The following is a 23,562-nucleotide window of genomic DNA, read 5'->3' on the forward strand; positions in this document are numbered from 1 at the left end:
AGCTGCCACATTTTTTCTCCTCCTATCGTATCACTATTTATGTTTAGACAACAGAGCCCAATGGCCATCCGTTGACTAGCACTCTGCATCTGCCTAAATATAGTCAGCCCTAAAGCTTCTTAGTGGGAGAACCCTCTTATAAGTTCCTTTCCTTGAATAGTAGCTGAGTATAGGTCACACAAATATACTTAAGTGAAAATCCCTTGCAGGTATTTAATTCTAAATTAGTAATTACTGGGTTGTCAGTGTATCTTGGTCTGCAGGTGCATGCATCTTAGTGGCTCATTCGCGCCTTGGCTTCAAAGCGAGTAGCACACAAACGCACTGACCACTGGCAATAGCATCTTCTAGCCTGATAGAGCAGTGTGCGGAGCTTCCATTTCTCTTGGGGCGAGTAACTTGACACAGCCGCCAAAATGTGTGACATGGGAGGACTTGATAATTTGGTGGCCAACACGGCCTACCTGAAAGCCCAAGGGGGTGATGACAAGGAGATGAAGAAACGTCGCCGAAGTCTGTCTCTGCCCAAGGCGGAACAATGTGCCGCACTCAGGACGAGTCTGGACTTGGACTTCGATTCCCTCTGCGAAAAGCAGCCAATAGGTAAGAAGATGTTCCGCCAGTACCTCAATCAAGGGGGGCCAGAGTACTCCACTGCAGCAGAATTTCTGGATGATCTGTACGATTGGGAATTGTCTGAGACTGCTGCCAAAGACAAGGCCCGTACAAATATCATCAACAAGTTCTGCAAAGATGGTTCCAAGAGCTCCCTCACCTTCCTGACTGGAGATTTAGCAACCAAGTGCAAGGCGGTTACTGATAAAGATTTCGATGAGGTGATGGCACAGGTGAAGGAGGCCACCAAAGAATACTTAAAAGGCAAACCGTTTACAGATTACCAGACAAGCCAATTCTTTGAAAAGTTTCTGCAGTGGAAAGAGTATGAGAAACAGCCAATCACAGACAAGTACTTCTACGAATTCAGGACACTCGGAAAGGGTGGATTCGGAGAGGTAGGTTCTATTCATTAAGTGCAACCTATTAGCATGCATTTTAGATGATGAGTACACGTCTCGAATCAAAGATATTTTGATGTAGTCTCTCAAACTTGACCATGTTGACATTTACACTTTCAGGTGTGTGCAGTGCAGGTAAAGAACACTGGCCAGATGTATGCTTGCAAGAAGCTCTGCAAGAAGCGTCTCAAGAAGAAACATGGTGAGAAAATGGCCCTTCTGGAGAAGAAGATCTTGGAGAAGGTCAACAGCCTGTTCATTGTCACCCTGGCATATGCTTACGACACCAAAACCCATCTCTGCCTGGTCATGAGCTTGATGAATGGAGGTGATCTCAAGTATCACATCTATAACATTGGTGAGAAGGGTATCGAAATGGATCGAATCATCTATTATACAGCTCAGATTTCAACTGGGATCCTGCATCTGCATGCCATGGACATTGTGTACCGTGACATGAAGCCGGAAAACGTGCTCTTAGATAGCCAGGGCCAGTGCCGTCTTTCAGATCTTGGTCTTGCTGTGGAGCTTCCTGCGGGAAAGACCATTACCCAAAAGGTGAGTTAATCATCTCTATGCTGTGATTAGTATGGGTAAAGGCATCGGATAGCACTTGTGTGAGATGAGAATGGAAATATGGAGAGTGGTTCTCAAACTTCTTCAGGAGGTGGATATATATACATACATATATATTATAATAAACAAGACTGGATTAGACTACACTATCTGAAATTAGGCTAAAAAAGAAAGAAAGAAAATAAATTAGACTGCTACTTTTAGCTAAAAAGCCTAAATAGACTATTCGCTAGCTAAGTTGGACCGAAGACTGACACAAACTTTGAGCTACATCATTTAAGTGAGAAAACAGCCAGTCAACATGTGGAACACTTGGATTTGAGACCACCGTTTAGTTAAAATCTTTAAGTTTAGCTGTCTTTATATGCCACCAGGACTATAAAGATTTTCAGTAACACTATTAGTGACCTTGGATTGTTCGTCTTTTACACTGGATTACTGCTCTGTTAGTGACGTGCTCTGTGCCTGTTATATAATTCCTAGTGATCTTCATCACCTTTAGTACAGCTACACCAGAAAACAGACCTAAAGACAGCATGCAGAAGCAATACAAGGATCAGTTAGCTGCTGTGTCCTTAACTGCACCCTTGACTCATTGTCTTTTTTAACTTTCCAATTTGTGGGCAACAGATAATTGTGACTCAGGGCTTCTTGAAATGTATTTTAATTAATTCAATTGTATTTATTTTCCCTATTTATCTCAGTATTTAGTCCACAAAATTCTCTGCATTGAAACTCTCCTATAGCTTCCAACTAAACCATGCTAAAAATGGTTCTATGACACAACAATTCGACTTCAGAGGGCCCACAAGTGCTTCACCTCTACCCAAAATCACGACTGGGTCTCTATCTCATGCCAGTAAAACAGTGTTATACAAAATAACCTGAAATCTTTTGCTATTGTGATGTTTTATTAACATAGTGCAGCATCAGTGATGGCAAAATGACAATATTAGCAACTGGGAAGCTTCAGATAAATCCCAACATCAGGAGCATTTTTACTATTGAATTATATGAAACACTAAGTGAGGTTTTCTTGTCTCAGCGGGGATTTGCGGAAGTAAACTGAAAGATGAAAAATTATGCCAAAAATAACAAAAATCTGTTTTCCCAATAAAATGTTCAGTTAATCAAACCTTTAACCTATTTCCAGAGTTTAAAGGCATTTTAGAAAGTGGTTATCTAAACGCTGTTAAAACAGTTTAAGCCACCCATTCATATTTTTCTCACTCACATTTGTGGACAAAAAGAGGTTGCGTACTCAATGCTGCCCCTCATGATGACTTTTTCATTTTTGATATATGTCAAATGCCAAAATGAACAAACACTAATGCAGTGAGCCTAAGCTTATTATCCAGTGCCCTTCTTGAGTCCTCAGTGCAGGTTGAAGCCCAAGCTGAACCCCCGGGGGTTTGGCTGGCTTTACACTCCTGATCCTCTTAGGGAGAATTACACAAATCTGTCTCTGATCAGACAGCCAAAGGCAGAGGGAGAGGGATGCATTTTATATTTGTTTTATATTTTGACTATTATAAGACTCTGTGGTTATCACTGCTCTTTGCAGTCATTTATGTCTTTAATGAACATTTTATTGACTGTTATTAGAGCCTTAATCTTCTGGAGGTTGTACAACTTTAAAGCCATGGCCCAGCAGTTTGATTTATGTAACTACACTATATGCACAAACTATATCTTCAGTGGTCTCAATGTCTAAGTCATTCTAGCTTAGGTAAACTGATTATGTTAACCTAGCACAATGATCTTTCCATGTAATCATTACATTTTAACTTGACTGAGACTAACCCTGTCAATTACTATGTCTTGTTATAGTTCTTTGCATTTGCAGGAGGGCTTTCCACTTGGACTAAGCCAGATGAATTACCAGTGTCTTAAGAATACAACACAGTTTCTACTAAGCATTACTCTAAAATAAAACATTGTATACGATTATTTAGCCAAAAAATATATATATTTTGCCGATCTTAGTTTTTTTAATATGATTGTGTTGTAATTATTATTGTGGTTTAAAACCAATTAAATGGGGTTTTTAAGTGCCCATAGTGATCAGTCTGCCATGCAAGTAAACTGAAGAGTTACAGTTGCTCAGGTGTTGAATTAGCCGTATAACTATTAATGAATGACTCTAGGTGTAAGTATGTCTGTACGCAAAAGGTGCACATGTCCATTTGAACCTAAGAATGGTTGTCTTTATATAAGTCCGCTTCATCACAGTGGATCGGCACATGACACCTGACAGGTAGTAGAGGATTAAGATTAAGCTTCCTCTTTCTGGCAAAAAGAGGAAGTGAGGTACGAGCAATAGATTGTTCTATTGTGGTTAAAATGCTCTACTACTACAGTCCTTAATCTGATGAACAAATTACACAAACCCTCAGAGCAAAACATTGCTACACCCTCACAGTTTCATAAAAAGGAAACATTTTGCATCTTATCTAACCAGTTTCCACACAAGAAATAAAAAATGTACTTTTGAAATGTCTCTTTTCACAGGCTGGAACGGGTGCATATATGGCACCTGAAATCCTCACTGAAATCCCATACAGGGCATCAGTGGACTGGTGGGCACTGGGCTGCAGTATCTATGAAATGGTGGCTGGCTACACCCCATTCAAAGGCCCTGAAGCCAAGAAGGAGAAAGTGGAGAAGGAGGAGGTACAGAGGCGCATCATCAATGAGGAACCCAAGTTTGAGCACAAGAACTTTGATGCTGCCACTATAGACATCATCAAGCAGTTTCTCAAGAAAAAGATTGATGAACGTCTTGGCTGCAAGTAAGTCCCTCTATCCCTCTTAACCTCCTGATTCTTCAGTGTGATCAGAGGTGTTAAAGCAGGATTTTTGGACCCTAACCTATATGAAATCTGTCATCACAAGGGTAGGACTTCATTAGTATCCTATCAGTCAAAGCTATTGTAGCAGATTTGTATGACTTGGCGAAGATGATTATCTAGGTTTTTTTGAGAATAAAATCCTATATGGTCAACATACTGGATATCACTTCATTTGGGCCAAGTGTAATAATGACCAAAAGCTTTGATTTTTCTTGAACATGAATGCAGTATTGTGAAATGCATCAAACTCCTTTTCCCACGTGGTCAGGATGTATAATTGTTATTTGTACTATTTTCATAGGGGTGATGATCCAAGGAAACACGAGTGGTTCAAGTCCATCAACTTTGCTCGCCTGGAAGCCGGCCTTATCGATCCACCCTGGGTGCCCAAACCCAACGTTGTCTATGCAAAGGATACAGGTGACATTGCTGAGTTTTCTGAAATCAAGGGTATTGAGTTTGATGCAAAGGATGATCAATTCTTCAAGGAGTTTAGCACAGGTGCTGTGCCCATTGCCTGGCAACAGGAGATGATAGATACAGGACTCTTTGATGAGCTCAACGACCCCAACCGGAAAGAATCAGCCGGTGGTTCAGATGATGATAAGAAATCAGGCACTTGCACACTTCTGTGAGGGACCAATCCAGCCACCCAGCCCACTATTCACCAACAAATGCTTTCAGGGGCATTACTAAAATGATTGAAACTGTGCTACGTGTCGAAGAAGAGTGAAGTGTGATTGGAAAGAGATGGGACATTAGTCCATTGTAGCATAGAAGGACACTCTTATTGCTTCATCTGCACAGAAACATGGTCTGAGAATCACTCCATGAATCATCCATGATGTGGTGGACTGAGCTGTGGACCAGTCAGGGAAGTTCTTCCCTGGAGTTCCTTTATGTCTAAGATAATAATAGACTAAGATTATTATGTAACTATAGCGACTCGATGTAATCGACAGCAGTTTGTGATCAGAAGGTGGAGATGTGTGGATATGCAACAAAAAAAAGAGTCATCTTCAAGAAGCAGTGGCTTGCGTTCCAAACATCTCCTGCCTTGCCAAATCACAATTTATTTGTGGATTAGTTCACGGTGTGCTAGTACACAATTGGCATCTACTGGATGCACACCATAAGAGAGGCTACTGAAGACCAGGCCCAGACGGAATCTGTGGAATACTATCTCAGAATTCAGAATTGGAATGTACTACAATTAAATAAGACAAAATTTGTCCATCCATCCATTTTCCAGACCGCTTGTCGTGTGTAGGATCGCGGGGATGCTGGAACCTATTCCAGCGTCTTAAACCATAGGCAGGGAAACACCCTGGACAGATGGCTAGTCCATCCCAGATTAGCCAAAATATTTAACAAAATAAATGTGAAGGAAGCAAACATTTTGTGAACGATTGACGATCCAATTCTGCGCAGCATTCCATGCACACAGATTCCGTGTGGGCCTGCCTGTGACACAGGTAAACAGCTACATGCTAACAAAAGTGCATATGAATGAATTGTGTAATTGTTCAACAGAGCTCAAATGATCTCTGTTGTAGAAAGTCTTGCATGAATTGTTAACTCATGCTTGTGATCTTTGATAGCTGGGCATTTCTGATTTCACACCTAGATTTCGAAAGGATATGTGTGTATAAATATGTACATATAAATATGAGTGAATAAATCAATATATATATATATATATATGAATAGCTCTGAAATGAAATAAAATCAGAGCTTGATTATTTAGCATTTAAAGGTAACAATTCCTTTTGTGTTTTGTTACTTCTTTACCTCACTGATATAATGGGATAGATGTCCTTTACAGAAAAGTTCAGCTGAGTTCAATCCTCAAGGGCGCAAAGAAAGAGAGAGCTTTGGCACTGATACGTCTGCTCAATCCTCACTAGTTGAGCTACGTCACCAAGGTGCAGCTTGTGACCCCCTTACAGTCTTCATTTGTGTTGCTTTTATAATGCTGAGCAAGAGCAAAAGAAAACTGGTTATTGTAAAAATAACAGTAAGTGACATAAAATGGACCAAACTACCTGTCTTCAAATGAATTATTTGTTCTTTGTCTTTGCCAGTGTTGAGTTTTTACTTTTTGTCAGTTAAGTAATAATGGTTAAATGTAATTGTTTATAAGGTTTGAGAATGATTCTAAATAGAAATGTCAGATATTCGAAATGGGTCAATAAAATGTCTCTTTCTTTTACAGATTTATTTCTGAGCTTTTTCCCCTCATAACGCGTGTGCTTGGTGCTAATCGGTAAACCTCTACTATCTTGGCCCTGATCAAATCACTAAATTTAAATGCAGAGTCAGTTCACTTGCAGAGGTTAGTCGTCCATTATTTCAGGTTTTAATGTTTCCTTGTTTTTACTCATACATATTCCTGAGATAACTGAATCTTAAGATTAATCTCACACATAATGCTTGATCTAACCACACGTTGGTGCACGTTAAAAAAAAAACACTGCAAGAGTCAAAACCTAAAAATATTCCCCAGATTAAGGAGTCAAATCACAAAGATCTGGGCTGAATTCAGTACACCACACTTATCTTGTAAACCGATAATCTGGTTTACACTCGCGTACTTAAATCAACCTCTAATCCTTGCAACCTCTAGTCTGATTTGCTAAACCAAGATGACTCGCACTCACCAGACTCACCAGTTTATGATCTCCGTTAAGATAATAGAATAGCAGTCTGTTTCAGCACACATGAAGGGGTCTGCTTCCTGCATTCAAAGACTGTTACATCACTCCTGAGCTTTATTAGGCAATGTACAAGTAGAGATGGTGAGCATAATACAGTTAATATGTGCTCTGTTTATGACTGAGAATACACAAGTAAGTTAGAAGCTGGAATTCTCCAGGTGGCAAAGCTAAAGACCCTGTTAAGCCAAACAGATCCCCCTCCTCCTTATCCACTAATGCTGAAAACAAGCTTATGTGTGAAAGAAGAGTTAGTGAGAGTGTCAGGCAAAAGTGATCTAATTTTTTCCCCAACTATTAGAACGCAAAATTAAGCAGTAATAATAATAATATTAATAGTTATATTTGTCTTAAATGAACATGGTGTGAGTTTTTTTTTTTTTTTTTTTCATGAACCGCCCCAGTTTAAATTCTCCAGGCCTAACAAGTGACTTGACTATAAGTTTCCCATTGCAAAAGCTGGACATTCGAAAGTGTATACTAAACTTTCACAGGTGACTTTGCTACATTGGCCAGCTTAAAAGACCAACTATGTACATGTACAGACTGAAGCAGATTCTCGTCGCTGTGACTAAATGTGGTCAACTAATCAGTTGACGCAGACCGCTGATTTATTGATAGCTGCTGGCAGGAATAGACAGTGCTATGTTTGGTTGAGCACTGTGACATGGTTAAGTTAAACAAATACAACGTATGGCACCGTATGCATGTTTCAGTGCAGTAAGAGAATGGGTTCAAATGTAGATACAATCATGCTTGTATATTTCAAACAAATTGCTATTTAGCACAATTGTTGTCATTTTGAAGAGAGAAAAAGACAGGTTTATGTATCTCTATTTTTTGTTAAAGTCCACATGAAATCAAAATTGACCATATTTACTTTGTTTGCCTAAATTGATCGTTTTGTGGTGAACAATTCATCCATGCAAGTCAATCCACACAAAAAAATTTTTTGGCTTCGTAATCTTTAATCAAAATCTGAAAATGCCCCTCCCCTCTGCATTGGATGACGTAGGTTTGAGGACTTGGGTTGGGAAACGCTTAACCACTCCCCTCAAACCGTTAGTCTGTTATGAGCGAGAGATGGAGAGGAGGAGCGCTAGAGTAAAACCCTGCCCTCTGTTCAATATTCCTTTTCACTGGGAAATACGTCACAACACTGGAGAAAAGTAGTTTGCAACTTCCGGTTCACGCAGACTTTAAAGAACTCTGTTCGACAACACTGTCTTGACGCCATCATGTGGTACATTCAGGATATAACAGACCATCTACAACCACTACTTTCATGTTTTCTTTTTATTTGTCAAAATAGCATTTTTTACCAAGGTGTTAAATGGCTCTGAAGGCATCTGCATGAATGAGGATCCATGCAGAGGTTATGGATATCATTTAGGTTAAAAATTTGTCTCCTTCTATATTTCATATTTAAAAATGTGTCAAATAATACCACTTTTCAACAATTATTACAGCAATATGACAATACGATCATTAAATATATTCACACAGAGCAACACAAACACAAAAAAACACCAACCAATGATTAAGATAGCAACTAACCCGTCTCATCAAGTAAAATGTAAACAAAATCCCTTTAAGGGTACAACGTAATGATGTTAAAGAATTCAAAACATCTAGGGAATGCAAGGCCCAGGGTTAAAATACAATTAAACGTCTTCAGCAGGAGGGGGTGCTTGGCAGGAGACTAAACGGGGATTCATTAACAAAAATCAATCAGTCATGCCTGTCTGTGGAGTGTTAAATTAGGTCCTTTCAACCTGCTGAGGACCAGCAGGATGTACATGGGAGGGACAACAGGGAGTAAAGTAGTGCAAGTACCCCTTTATTGTCCTCACCAGCAACTGCTTTATTCGGTCACCAGGACCCGAAAGGTGACGCGGCCAAGAAACTTGTCACGCTCGTCGTTGTTCTTGAGGTTGGAGCCCTCTACCTTGCACTCTACAATCAGCTCAGAGTTATAGTCTTCCTTCTTAAGCAACAGCTTTACAGCAACCAGAGGCTGAACGTAACCCTTCTATTGATGATCGGAGACAGAAAAACAGAGGTGAAATAATGTGCACTTCACTACACACACACACTTCACTAGTTCACCCAAAAATGAAATTTCTGTCACCAATTACTCACCCTCATGTCGTGCCAAACCCGTAGTTCATCTTCGAAACACAAATGAAGATCTTTTTGATGAAAAGCGTTCTGACCCCCCCTATAGACAGCAACGTTATTACCACTTTCAAGGCCCAGGAAAGTAGTAAAGACATTGTTAAAATAGTCCATTGTGACTTAGGGGTTTGAATCTCTAGGCACCTCACGATTCGATTCGATTACGATTCAGAGGCCTGCGATGCTAAAACGATTATCAATGCATCTTTTTTTGTGTGTGTGTGTGGCAACTTGGTACTTTTAAAGCAAAGTGACCCATAAAGAATTTACTTCCAATATATTTCATTAATAAAACAAATGGAAGTGATTTGGCAAGTCAACTGTAAGGTTACATTTGCCAGCATATGCCAAAGAACCAACAGGAAAAGAAATGTGTGCCTGTACTAGCAGCGTACTTGTAGTAAATGAATACAAACTTCAACATATTCTGAATCTCTAACATAAATAAAATAATAGACTTCTATCCAACATCCTCCTGTTATGTGCAATGAGCAATATAATCCTTCAGACAAAACGAATAAATAAATTTGCTTTAGCAAAATCACAAACAGCTTTCATAGAAAAAAATATAGAATGATGTACCAGCAGCTCTCATACAAAAATAATGCTTGTGGACTTGTGCATATTCTGAATAATTAGTAACATACAAAGCTGCTCTTATACACAAATAAATAATAAAGAGTCCAAGACTTATGACTTGAAATTGTTGCTGTATACCACAATCAAAAACAGCTTATACAAAAAAAGTAAATGAACATCTGCAGAGCACAGTCAAAATGTAACTTTTTTGTGACTGGCATTGCACTGATACACACAGTGACTGTGGAGGGTAGTACAGTAAACCTACGTCTAACAGATCTGTTTACAGCATATTGATGTGAAAACTAAACAATGCAGAAAGCAGCTCTCATACAAAAATACAAAATAGTCCACAATGAAATTATGCCAATTTTCCATACGTTAGCTTTTAACAAAGAGGGTGCCGTTCGGATTTCGCGCTCAGCCATCATGCGTCTTTGTTATGCGCACGCCACAGACTGTCCGGGCACTGCACGTCCGTGCTTCAGAGTTCTGCCTTTTGCGTACCGTCAATATAACGTTGTTAGAAAAAAAAACATTTAGAAAATAGATTTTTGACGTTTGTGAATCGATTCAGAATCGTCCGCATCGCGATGCATCTAAGAATACATTTACAAATACAGTGGTTCAACTTTAATGTTATGAAGTGATGAGAATACTATTTTAACGATGTCTTTACTACCTTTCTGGGCCTTGAAAGTTGCATTGATGTTGCAGTCTATGGCTGGTTCAGAAACCTCTCGGATTTCATCAAAATACCTTCATTTGTGTTCCGAAGATGAACGAAGGTCTTACGGGTTTGGGGCGGCACAAGTGTAAGTAATTAATGACAGAAATGTCATTTTTGGGAGAACTAACCCTTTAATAGGGCCAATTTTTGGAGGATTAAAAGCAGAAATGTGAAGGGTGCTTAATAAAAGCACTTTTAAAAGGCACATTAATTCTTACACATAAACATCTATATTTGATTACTTCAGGGTTTATGGCATTTCATTATGGCAATAAAGTTGTAAAATTGGATACACAGAAAAGGTGATTTCTTTTCACACAAAAATCATGCTAACACATTGTTTTGTTATCTTATAACTATACAATTTAAATAGTTTAACATTTATGAATTGACCCCATTCACTTCCATTGTATGTGCCTCACTGTAATCCATACTTTAACCTAACAGACAAGTGGAATTGTTTTAGTGGTATTCAATATTATGCTATAAATACTGTTAATAAAGCTTAGCTTGTATTGAACCTGGAATATTCCTTTAAGCATGTGCTGAGCGCCATACTTACATGTGTCTTTTTCCCATAGTAAGGGAAGTACATCCTATCAATAGTCCCCTCATGGGGGAAATACTGCATCTGAAGAGGTTTCTCACTCTGAAGAGAAGCAGGAAAATACCGTCAGACAACAGAAGACAGTCACTGGGTGAGAGTGGATGATGCCATTTGATGCACACAAAAAATGGCTAAACGCTTTTAAATTGTCTTAACCACAAATTATTGGTCAGGAAATTAGAAAATAAATAAGTAAATGCACTACTTAAAAAACAATTGCTGCCTCAGAAAAACATCAAAGACAATTAAGTTTTTGGCAGAATATGGGAAGTTGTGTGTGATGAATTACAATGACACACGAGTTGAATGGTGATGCTCCAGAGCGATGTCTTCGAAAATCTGCTAAGAAATATAATAATTAATGCATCTCTACCACAGTGAAGAATGGAGGAAAAGTGTCATTGTGCGGGAAGCCTTTTTAGATGTGGCTTGAGAACAAGTCCATCAGGCTCATGTTTTGGCCTGGTCAGAGTCCAGATCTGAACAATAGTGAATATTTGAACCCTAGTCTCACATTAAACTCAGTCGAACTGGGAGACATTTTTCAACTACTCTGCACTCTTCTTTCTGTAAAAGCTGTCAGCAAATTTACCCACACGTAAACCAAAGAAAACAAAGCGGAAGGCTATTCCATGCTGAGTTACTTTATCTACAGTATTTGTGCAATACTTGTTAATTTCCTGACCAGTGATTAAAATGGTTAAGACCATTAAAAGGCCACTAAATAGTTTGCCATTTTTAGCTTTGCATCTCTAATATAAATCATCCATTTGACATATACAGCAGATGCGGCGTAATAACACATTTGAATGCAGTGCATAATTAATCCCAGCAGAAGAAGCAGACTCCTGCTTTGGAGAAAATGAGCGCTGAAAGACATGCTGCTGCGTTGCCATGCTAAATAAATTACAATTTTCCCCAGAATTAGGCATCCATCTTGATCAAAAGTAGCATTAGCAACTGATCTAAGAAAATATTCAAATGATAACAACTGCGAGAATGGTCAATTAATTGATTCTGATTAGGGATGCATGAGATATCAGCCGATATTACAGATTTTCTATTTATTTGAATTGGTTGATATTAGATATTTAATTGTGCACATAATTTCCTCTATTTTTACATGTAGATTACCTTTGCCACCATCTAACACGCACCTAAAGTTAATCTTTAAATCACTAATAATACAATAACAGGTCCCTAAATTCACCTGTAACATTTAAAATTACTGATCTTAGTTTTTAGTGGTTTATTTATAGTGCATTTTAGATCATATTTAACATATCGGCGCATCCCTAATTCTGACAAGATGTTATTTCTATGTTAAAGCTTGCAGAAATTCTGAAGTAAGGAATGACAGCATATACGTAAGAGACATGCTCAATCACATCGGTAGCAAACGACCGGGTGAATGAGAGAGACCATATATACAGTGATCTTACCCATCACTTTACTAAGGAGTTCAACTGGCAGCATGCAATTGAGACATGAGAGGAAAAGAAAAAAACACACACACTTGAGAGAGGATGGACTAACAATTTGAAATTCAAGCAGGACACAACAACATTTAATCAAACCTTAAAGCTGAAATCCATAAGAAAACTGCAGAAAACACTGACAATTACAAACACCCAAGAGGTTCTGCTCCTACATTGGCTGCTTTGCAGAGCAATGAAACACCCTAAAAGGGTATGAGCTGTATGGGGACCAATCAGACATCTGCTTTGCTGACATCATACGCTATCATTGGTCATGTGATATTTACCTTCATTATAGCTTGGTGTGAGCGAACCAAAATGATTAATGATTAAGGAAAATGATTGGGTGGACAAGAAAGAAATTGTGTGACCAAGACTTAACAGGGAGGTCATTTGCAGGTTAAGTATGGACCTCTTTTAGTTCTTTAACTGTGATTGCACTGAGAAACAGCCAGCATGGGATTCTTAATATCTTTGGACAAGGTTTGTGTTGAGGCATTTTTGCTTTTTTTAGTTCCATTTTCAAAATTTCTCTTTTAAATTGCAGCTTTAATCCACAAAAAACACCACAGATACAAACTTGTACATTTATGATCTTATATGGTCTATTATATCTTAATATCAGAAATGTAAATTCAATTCTTTAATCTACTTCCATATTAAACAGGTTTACAATTGTTACCTTTGATGTGCAGTTGATGTACGGATCTCCAGACGGCTTAAGACCAATGACCTGAGGGTTAAGAATAATACAATATCAGCCTGATTCACCCTCAGTCAGTAAGTAGATATGAATACCTAGCCAATTTGATAATGCATTATTCATTTGGAATTAAATGTTTTGTATTCACCACCATTCAAATCTTTCACACTGATCCGCGAAAACGACTAAAAATGCTGTATTCTGCTGCCGGGCCATTAGATGGCGATGAAACGCTACAGCCTGAACACGTAATACGCATGTGCATGACGTCATAGTCTTCAGAGATTCGTGTTTTTGTTGTTTACACGGAGACCGTTTTCAAAAACATGCACTTTGAAACCCGTTTTCAAAAGTTTTCATTTTCAGGCACCCAAAACGCTGTTGCTGTCTAAACAAACGTCCAAAACGCCGTTTTTAGTTGGAAACGGTGTCGTGTAAACAGCCCCTAAATCCCAGTGTTTCTCATGTTCTGAGCGGCCGGTATCCCAGTTGTCCCAGCGCTTCCAAGTCTGATATTCCGGAGTCTTGTGGTCCCAGCGCACCCGAGTCCGATGGTCTCGGAGGTCCTACCGCCATCGGCTACGTTTCCTGTAATGGCAGTCGCCATCTTATGTGTTTGGGCCATACACACATCTACAGCTCCTCCAGAGGCAGCGCCATCCACTCCAGCTCCTCCTGAAGAGGCGGTGTCCACTCTTGAACTTTCTATCTACCCTGACACGACCACAGAAGCCGTCCTTGAACTCTCTGCCTGTCCTGTTACGGCAAAAGAGGCTGACTCTGAACTCTTCACCTGTCCTGTATTGGCCACGGAGGCCTTCTCTGAACCCTCTGTGCTTCCTGTTACTGTCACAGAGGCTGTCCGTGACCTCTCTGTTACAGTTCTGCCTGATCTGCCATGGTGGGTTCCAGTTCCACCAGCTCCGCCTGGTCTGCCCTGGCTCTGATACTCCTCAATCTCCAGTTCCACCACACTGGCCCTCCATCATAATTTGTTGCAAAAGCTGCTGCCTCTTGATTTCCAAATTTAGATCCATCTGTGTATATTGGGATATGTTGTGGGAACATTGCTTTTATATCCAGAAATAGCTGGTGATAATCATTTGGATGAGTTTTTGATTTCTGGTTTCTTGCTAAATCCAGATGGATTTGGGGCTTTTTGAGATCCCAGCGAGGAATTCATGGGGAAAAATATGCGTCTGTTCCAAAATGTTTAAATCCACTTTCAGATTCTCCAGATGGGTTATATTGCATAGACCAAATGGACGGATGTAACTTGGCTTTCAATATTATTGAACGCTGAATTGAAAAACTGCTGAATAGGCTGGATTTTCCTAATTTGTTTTGAAGTTGGTGTGGTTAAAACATTCATGGCTTTAAAACTTTTGTTTTTTAAAGAGTGTTTAATATGAGGAATAAAATACTGTTAGCTGTCAAAGGTGATACCAAGAAGCCAGGTCTCTTAAACAACTTTAATGGGTACTCCACATTACATCCACAAACAATTCTGAAACAACAAAGCTGACAAAAATGCATACAGATTGTTTTTGTTTATGAGAATTTGAAACCGTTCTGCATTGAACAGGGCTGTATTTTGATTATCTTCAGTTGGATTTTTCACTCCCTAGTATTCATGTACTTGTTTCTGTAGCAAATGCATTACTCCAGTCTTCAGTGTCACATGATCATTCTAGTAATATGCTGACTTTGCTCAAGAAACTTGAAACTTTCTTCTTCTTCTTCTTCTTAATATTATTATCATTAATTAAAACAGTGGTGCTGCTTAATATTTTTGTGGAAACCATGATACATTTATTTTCAGGATTCTTTAATGGATAGAAAGTACAAATGAACAGCATTTATTTGAAATAGACTAAACTGTCTTTAAACTGTCTTTACTGTCACTTTTGAACAATTTAATGCATCCTTGCTGAATTAAAAATAATTAATTTCTTTAAAAAATTAAATTAAATGAAATCTTACTGACCTGAAACTTTTGAATGGCAGTGCATGTTAGGTTACTCACCCTATTCATCTTGACAATAAAACACGGCTGCCCTTTAGCATAGCCAAAAGTGGTGTCCTCCATCCCGGAGCAATGGTGGAGTAAACTCCTCTTAAACTGGCACACCTTCTTCTGAGGTTCCTCATCCTGCTCAGAGTACTGACCCGCCATACACAAGTCATTTTTGGCTTGCTCTGAGTCATTATACTCTGGAAAACGGAAAACAGACAAATTATAAATAAACAAGACTATAGTTTCCAAGCAGATGAGAAATTCTTAAAAAAGCAGAGTAAGGGAAAGTGTAGAGCACTTACGATGCAGAAATGATTCTAGATGCTGAACGTACTTGCCATATTCAAGAGATTCTGATCTGTTAAAAACTATACTTAAAGAGTTTGGCCTGATAACCAACCCTGCGAAAAAGAAAAGGTTAGTTAAATATTAAATATATTTACTTTTTTAAAAGGGGACCTTCTATGCCCCTTTTTACAAGATATTATATGTCTCAGGTGTCCCCATAATGCAGCTCAAAATACCCCACAGATCATTTATTTTACATTTATTATGTTGTAAATCCCCATTTTTGGGTGAAAGGAAAAACAAATGAGCTGCTGCTCCCCACCCCCCTTTCCCAGAAGAGGGCGGAGCCTGTACGGCTACAGATACTCAAACTAACAAAACATCTGTTTGGTTTTGATTATCATTTCCATCCCGCTCACGCTCACGTGACATTGCAGTTCTTCATAATCTTGAAAGTTTATTATCTGCATGCAACTTCAGATATGTGGTTTTCGCAAGAATATCAAGTTCACATTAACAGTCATTTTTATTATTATAGGTTGGTTGTGTACAAACACTGTCGACACACATTCATGTTCAAACACCATGTAAAAGTGAATTTTGCATAATAGGTCCCTGTTAAATAATCCTTAACTTGTATTATGCACATAATATGTACATACCATAATATGTACAGTACTGATCAGTTAATTTTCACTTTTTAATTAACACTTACTGTCAAATTTACACAATTGCACTATATACACAGTACAGCCTGATAATAAGAGCTGCACACTGTCAAACTCACCTGGGGATGCGACACGATCTTGATACTTTGGCGTGTCGTCATTCAGCATCTGAAGCATCACCCACATAGTGAAGACAAACATGGCAGCCAAGAAGACATAGAAGACCAAGTAAAAGAGGAGGATGATGCCTGAAAGACAGTACCTTTGAAAATCATTTATTGCTAGGCAGAACTGAATTGATAAGACCCCTGTTAAAAAGCTTTAAAAATGTATATTTCATAGATACATTTGAACAGTATAAAATATAAACATAACCAACCAATGCATTCATAACAGAACCAACCATATCATAACATTTTGCTGGGGTTTCATATAGAGCTCATTTTAATCTGACCGCATACATTACAAGCTTATCCAAATTCAATTTATTTCTCTCTCTGAGATATTAAATTCTGATTGGTCATTCACGGATTTTCAATTTCAGTAAATTATAGCTACACTATGTAGCTTTTTAAAAAAATAATAATAAAACAAAGTTATGAGAGAGTCAAAAAATGCATTTTCCAAACCATGTCTTCACCCAAATATAGTTTGAAAACCTTATAATAAAGATTTGAGTCAAAATCTGCCAAGGGGCAATTAAATGTAACAAATCTTTTATTTAAAAATGAAACAACATTTTATCAGACTTTGATAATTGCCTTAGTTTTTTAAACAGCTTAGATTTTATACATTTTTATAAAAATCACCTGTCAAGTTTACAATATATATAAAATCAGCATATGAGAGTCAAATTGGATGACTACAGGGACTCGCATTTAACAGTTCATCTATTACCAAAATTATGAAAAAAGATCAGTCAAGAATACAAAATTTGAAAATATTAAAATCATGAATGTCAGAATCAGAATGTGCATAAAAAATATCCGTCAAAACCAACACGTTAAACTGTTCATTAACCCGGCGAAGTACAAATTTATACTTGTGTGCGTTATGTATTATGCACGTTATTGTCTCTGACAGACAGCATGTTGAAGCCACTCAGGCTGCCATTTTCTCCCTCTTTTCGGAAAGCAATAACGCATCAAAACATCCGGTAGTGTGGGTTTTACTGGAGATAAGTGTACTCACTGGACCTCTCGCTGTAAATACTAACGTATATATTGTGCACGTTATTTTTTGACAGACATCGATGTCGTGATATTCAAATTATGTGGATTTGAAAACAGATAGATTGTAAGGTAATAATTATTTTTTTCTTAGCCAGCAAGTATTCAGTGAAGTGACTGATTCCCATGAGTGTATTATGCCGATGTTTTTAGTTCTAATATTCCAACCGACAGCGAGCCTAAGTTTTGGACGGATGAGATAACGTGTTCAGGCGTAAGGGGTGAACTATGTTTGGGTAATTATAAAACGTGCTAAAGACGTTCAAAATGTTCAAAAGTTTATTTCTTGACTTAAATAAATTACATGTAACTCAGAGACTGACATGTCTGACTTGTCAAAATTGTTACATTCAGCTGTTGCAAATTTGTTGACTTTTGAAACTCAAGTTAATATATTTTTTTATATATATATATATATGTGTGTGTGTGTGTGTGTGTGTGTGTACATACACACACAGACACTATATATATATATATATATATACACACACACACATACATATACTATACTTTAACAAACTTTTATTTTAGAATCGATTAATCATGATTAATCGATTTGACAGCACTAATTTAAACCCATGAAAAATGCAGATCCTGTTGTAAATAATAGTGAAAAATCCCTTTTTAAAACTGTGTTTCATTACCCCTATGAAGATTTTGACTAAGATTTTATTTTAGGCTGTATGAATGTATTTTATGAGAAATTGCATATATAGGTCAGTTGCCTGTGCGTGTCACAGCTTTTTCCTACTCAGAGAAAAGTAGCTCTGGCTACTGTGGTGCTTGTATGGTGTAAGTGGCGTAAATTTCCCACGGATCATTCAAAACAGCAAACCTCCGGGGAGACACCAGCTGTAAAAACAAAATCTGTGTCCCAAGTCAAGAGGTTTCATCCTTCGAAGGCTGCGTTAGAAGGCCAAATGTGTCACAGCAGAACGACAAAGGCTGTCCCAATTCAAAGGCGTCTTCAGATGCAGCCTTTAAATTAGTGGATTAGTGATGTTCAGTTAGTGAATGAATCAGTCTTTTGAGCCGGTTCTTTTTAGTGAACTGGTTGAACCAATTCACCAAACCGGACTGAACCATCTGAAACGGTTACGCAATCAAAAGTCACTCAATCAAAACTCACTTTCAGACACGCCAGACAGTCACTCTGACTCGAAATTAACCAATATCCAGGAGTGTATGTTCCTATGATGCCTAATTTTGCCAACCCATTCAGCACTCCAGTTAGTCCATCAGTACACAGTTCACGGCTGTTGTTTATTTAAAAAAACGTATGTTTCTAATATGTAACTAGATAAGAACATTTGGGGTGTGAGTGTGTGCAGTTCACGTTGTAGAACAAAACGTCAAAGTGTTGTCAAGCTATGTTTACCACAGGCTTTATTTAACTCATAAAAAGAAAAAAATTATTTTAAAAGCCCATGGGAAAATCTCGAGAGAACCAGTGGTGAATTAGATTTCCGGGTTTTGAAGTCATCCATGCACCACTCTATTGGGACCATACTTCAAAGGACACAGTTAAAGAAATCATTATTTATGTGACCATCCGTTCTGATAAGATGTCCTGTATCAGTGTGTACAACGGTGCATCTTACCACATTCATCCAGAGCCGAAGCACAAGCGAAAGATTGCATGCCGTTCTGTTTAGAGCTTTAATTTAGAGATTTAAAATAAAGGTGAAAATTATTTAGTCATTTATTTAATACATATTCACATGTAGTAAAATAATGTTACAGTCCCATTCAGCCAGTGGCATACTGCACATCTGTGAGAAGAGAACACCCCCCCCACACACACACACACACACACACACACCGAGGCCCCTCCCACCAGCAGTGATGGCATGTATGAAAATCTGTTGTGCGCCTCCTGCTCATGTCTGTCTCCCCCACTTACAGTAATTGATTTAATGGTATAAATAACTGATTTTGCACGCAGTGAATTATCATTGCATTGATGCATTCAATGTTATTATTAATAACATCATATAGGCCTTTTTTTGCTAAATAAAAATAATATAGCCTAATAATAATAATTATAAAAGTTGCCTCAGCAAAGACCAAGCCTAAAGACTGCATATTTCATTTGATCTATTTGTTAAAATCAGTTATTGGCACACTTCTGCAATAATAGTAACACAGCACGTCAAGACCTGCAGGGCTGTCTATAGGCTACTTTACAAATGGGCGATGAAAACAACTGTGACCTTATTTTTGGTATTTTAGCAATGTTTTCTATGATCCTCTGGGGTTTTTTTTTTTTTTTTTTTTTTTTGCTATTTTATTTTCATCTTTAGTCAATTGAGTTCAGTTCTAAAAAAAGAAAAGCAAAAAAAAAAAAAAAAAAGAACAAAAAAGCAAAGGCTGCTGGTAAATAGGCCTAGATGAATCTGCGACATAGCCCATCATAGGATGGGGGGCCCCCACACACTGCATGGGCTGCGGGGGTGTCTCGTACGGCCAATCATTCAGCAGTTGATTTTTTTTTATTTTTTTTTTGCCTGTACAAAAAAATGAAAGGTGTCATTCGAACAGAAGGTTTAGTGAGGCGCAAAAACGGAAAGATTCCCCACAGGCCAGGCGACGTCACGGCGCTCAGCGACGACACTTTGATGTTACCGAGCGCTCTGACGTTGCCATTTAGGTCTGTGATCTTCAAAATGAACGAGAATGAATGGGTTTTTGAATAGGGGTCATTATTTTGACTGACTGAAAGCGTCTAATCCCTGCAGGCTTTTAATCATTTAGACGCGCACTGGTATCGTCAAGATAATCAGCTGAATTGACTAGGCATAATGGGCCTTGGGTCAATAAGAACAAGAGAAGGTTAATCACACTCGCCTTTCTCTCGTTACGCAGTGAACACATTGAGAGTTTGTGTCAATCTCATTATTTATTCTCATATTATTAAGTTATTTAATCAGCGCACAAATGTTTTCGGTAGCTAAATAGTGCAAACAAGAGCCTTGCTTTGGTAAATAAACATGTACGTAGATTAAAACCACACTACTACCGTCTGGAATAAAAAGCTTATTTGGCCACTGAGCCAGTGTCTAATGACGTTTATTAGCATCAGACTCCGTTTTCGCTCCACAGTGGATTCTAACTGCGAAACACGGACGATCGTTTCGTTCCATTTTTAAACCTAAAAAAAATAACACGTTAAAAAATACCAGGCATTAAAGAACTGCCGCCGCTTCTAATTTTTGTAACATTTAAATTCGCAACATCATTTTGTAACAAATATTGATTCCGAATCCAAAATGTTTGAGGGTTTTACCCGAGAAGACGTGCTATACGACCTGAAGATGCTGAGCATTGAGCAACATTATTTACACTGTAGATCATGCGAAACGCAGAGAGATGAGAAGACATTAAAATGCCACTGATTTCATCAGGGAACGAGTTGATGACATTAAGATGCCGGAATGCCTAAGATAACGATGCTTTCGTCATTTTCAATGCACACTCGTCTTCATTCATGACCCTAGGGGGGTCTTCATGTTTAATAAGCTTTACAGTTTCCTTCTGTCAAAAAAAAATCTGCCCATAATGTATGCAAACTGCACATTTCATGAATGACGCCGTTAGGGTTTCTGTCAACTCACCCCAATTTCTACCAGTCCGACCGAAGAATTCTCCAGTTCTTGGATTGTAGATCACGTCTTTCCAGTTGCTCTCAGGCTCTTTGCCCTCCGCTGGTTTTTCGCTCTTTTTAGACATGCTTGCAATTTAGGCGCAACTTATGAAAATGACGTGTGCGTGTGTGTAATGCGAGCTGTTTGGTGAGGCTGATGCGCTGGTGAAAGAGCGAAGAACCTCCGGCCTCTGACGTCTCCAAATGTTCCTGATTCTAAACTGGTCCAACACAGACCTGGACCGACAGCAGCACGTTATGTTGTGGGGGAGGGAACGAAGGGGCAGCTGTTTCGCGCATGCGTACACAGTGCGACCCTGGAATTGTTAAAAATTGATTGTGAATTTTATACCGGAGAATCTTGATGATCAGCGACTCTATTGTATTATGCATGCTATGAGAAGGTCGTATCATGGTACTGAATTATTAGGCTACCATAATTCACATCCCATGCTTTTACATGCTATAAGTAGCCTACACAAGCCTATCTTGGTGTTATGGTGCATGTTTGTACACATATATACACTATTAGCTTATTAATAACACCAGTAATAATTTATAAATGTAGGTGTTGGGATGTTTTTCATTTAAATAGCCATTGTTGTGTGTTTAGTTAATAATTTTAGTTTTCAGAGAACATGGTACCAAATAAATGTTTACTCATGGGACTCATGAATGAACAGACACTTATTCTGAGATTCTATGATGAAGAAATTCAACCAGTAACTCCAACTGGCAAGATAGATAACCTTTATGAATATGGTTTATTCCTAATAACGAGTGGGAAAGTTTTAAACACCTTTTAAAAACCATGTGCATGCATGTAAAGCTTTCATCTTTTGTACTTGGCTGATAAGCGGATATTCACAAACCTGTACTAAATCGACCAGAGATCTATTGTCTAACAAGAATGGAAGAAATAAAAGGTAACAAATTGAAGAACTGCAAAATGAATGCTATTCCCATCACTATTTTCTTCTGCTTTCTGAGCACAGCTGAGCTGTAATGAGGCTGTTAATTAGTGATGACCTCAGTAAACACAGATGACTTATGTAACACACACACACACACACACACACACACACACACACACACACACACGCAAAAAAAAAATGAATTTGTTCAATGGGAATTTGTTCAATTATGAATTAAAAGCTAAAAAGTGTAATGCACTACATTTGTTATTTGAGGTTAGTTGAATAAAATCAGCCATTTCAGATCATTCAATTGAACAAATACTGCTTTTCATTCGGTTTTCTTTCAAATACCTGCCACCACATTTTTTTCCTTCATGTGTGCTTCTGGAATGTTTGTTAGTGTTTAAGTTTTAAAAAATGCAAAAAAAAAAAAAAAAACTCAAATCCTCAGAGCTCATCTTGTCTTATCAAATACTGCCTCTTACTGGTCAATAGTTCAAGAAATGATGTGGGCAACAATGAATGCTACTGTAATGTCTTATTTTATATTGCTGTTTTTCCAGCTATATTACTTTTTAACATCTTAAGTGCTTTACTGGTATTCTCATGGCTCCTATTGGCAAGAAAATACCTAAAAAGAACTGGCAATTACTAAAATAACTCCTGTAGAAGATTTTGACCACATTCTATTTGGGTTAATCTCCCACATTTCACAAGTTCACATTAATGAAATCTGATGTAATATTATAATGTGTATTTGGCTTGCTGTCCGGGGGGAGGGCTCCGAGCTCGGAATTCGGCCCGACCCCAGAGTACTCCCCCCTATGAATAGATCATAGGTATCTATGAGCAGACCCAGCCGAATGTGAGGTGATGGGGTGGTGGCGGGATGCTGAGAAATTTGTCATGAGACAGGAGGTAAGGGAAGGCTTTATTTACTGGCTTCTTCTTGTGCTGATTGGATGATTACCTGAACATGCTCCTCCCGAACTTTGTTACATAAAACTTCATTTCATAACATTAAAGAGCATTTGAATATGGTTGACTGTTTTGGTTGTCTCCTTGATATGGTTGACTGTTGGATTTTTACTCTGCTAAGTAATATAGTCATAGTAATAATCGCATACTCACTTGAGTAGTTATAGTTTTGAATAAGTATTACTTCACGACCGCTAAAAAGGTAGGCTATGTTCTATATGAATTTAGACAAAATGAGCAAATACCATATTTAGCATAGTTGTTGTTAAATATATATTAATATTGGTAACACTTTACAATAAGGTTCATTAGTTAACTACATTAGTTAACATTAACTAATAATGAACTGCACTTATACAGCATTTGTTCATCTTGGTTAATGTTAATTT

General features: G+C 38.1%; 2 protein-coding genes across 2 annotated transcripts; one reads left to right on the plus strand and one right to left on the minus strand.

The window, feature by feature from the left end:
• The first annotated feature begins 236 nt into the window (after positions 1-236).
• On the plus strand, positions 237-6,656 carry grk7a (G protein-coupled receptor kinase 7a). Its single transcript, XM_084119577.1, has 4 exons — positions 237-1,013; positions 1,137-1,574; positions 4,104-4,384; positions 4,746-6,656. The coding sequence occupies exons 1-4, from the start codon at positions 417-419 to the stop codon at positions 5,077-5,079; spliced, it is 1,650 nt and encodes a 549-aa protein (XP_083975703.1). The 5' UTR covers positions 237-416; the 3' UTR covers positions 5,080-6,656.
• Positions 6,657-8,436: 1,780 nt separating this feature from the next.
• On the minus strand, positions 8,437-21,543 carry atp1b3a (ATPase Na+/K+ transporting subunit beta 3a). The gene is made up of 7 exons (XM_084118968.1): positions 21,250-21,543; positions 16,526-16,654; positions 15,753-15,851; positions 15,460-15,647; positions 13,413-13,463; positions 11,208-11,294; positions 8,437-9,190 (listed from the first exon to the last, which is right to left on the minus strand). Exons 1-7 carry the CDS (start codon positions 21,362-21,364, stop codon positions 9,023-9,025), a joined length of 837 nt encoding a protein of 278 aa, XP_083975094.1. The 5' UTR covers positions 21,365-21,543; the 3' UTR covers positions 8,437-9,022.
• Positions 21,544-23,562: the final 2,019 nt, after the last annotated feature.

Source organism: Abramis brama, assembly GCF_963993115.1.
Source record: "Abramis brama genome assembly, chromosome: 7".
NCBI lineage: Eukaryota > Metazoa > Chordata > Actinopteri > Cypriniformes > Leuciscidae > Abramis > Abramis brama.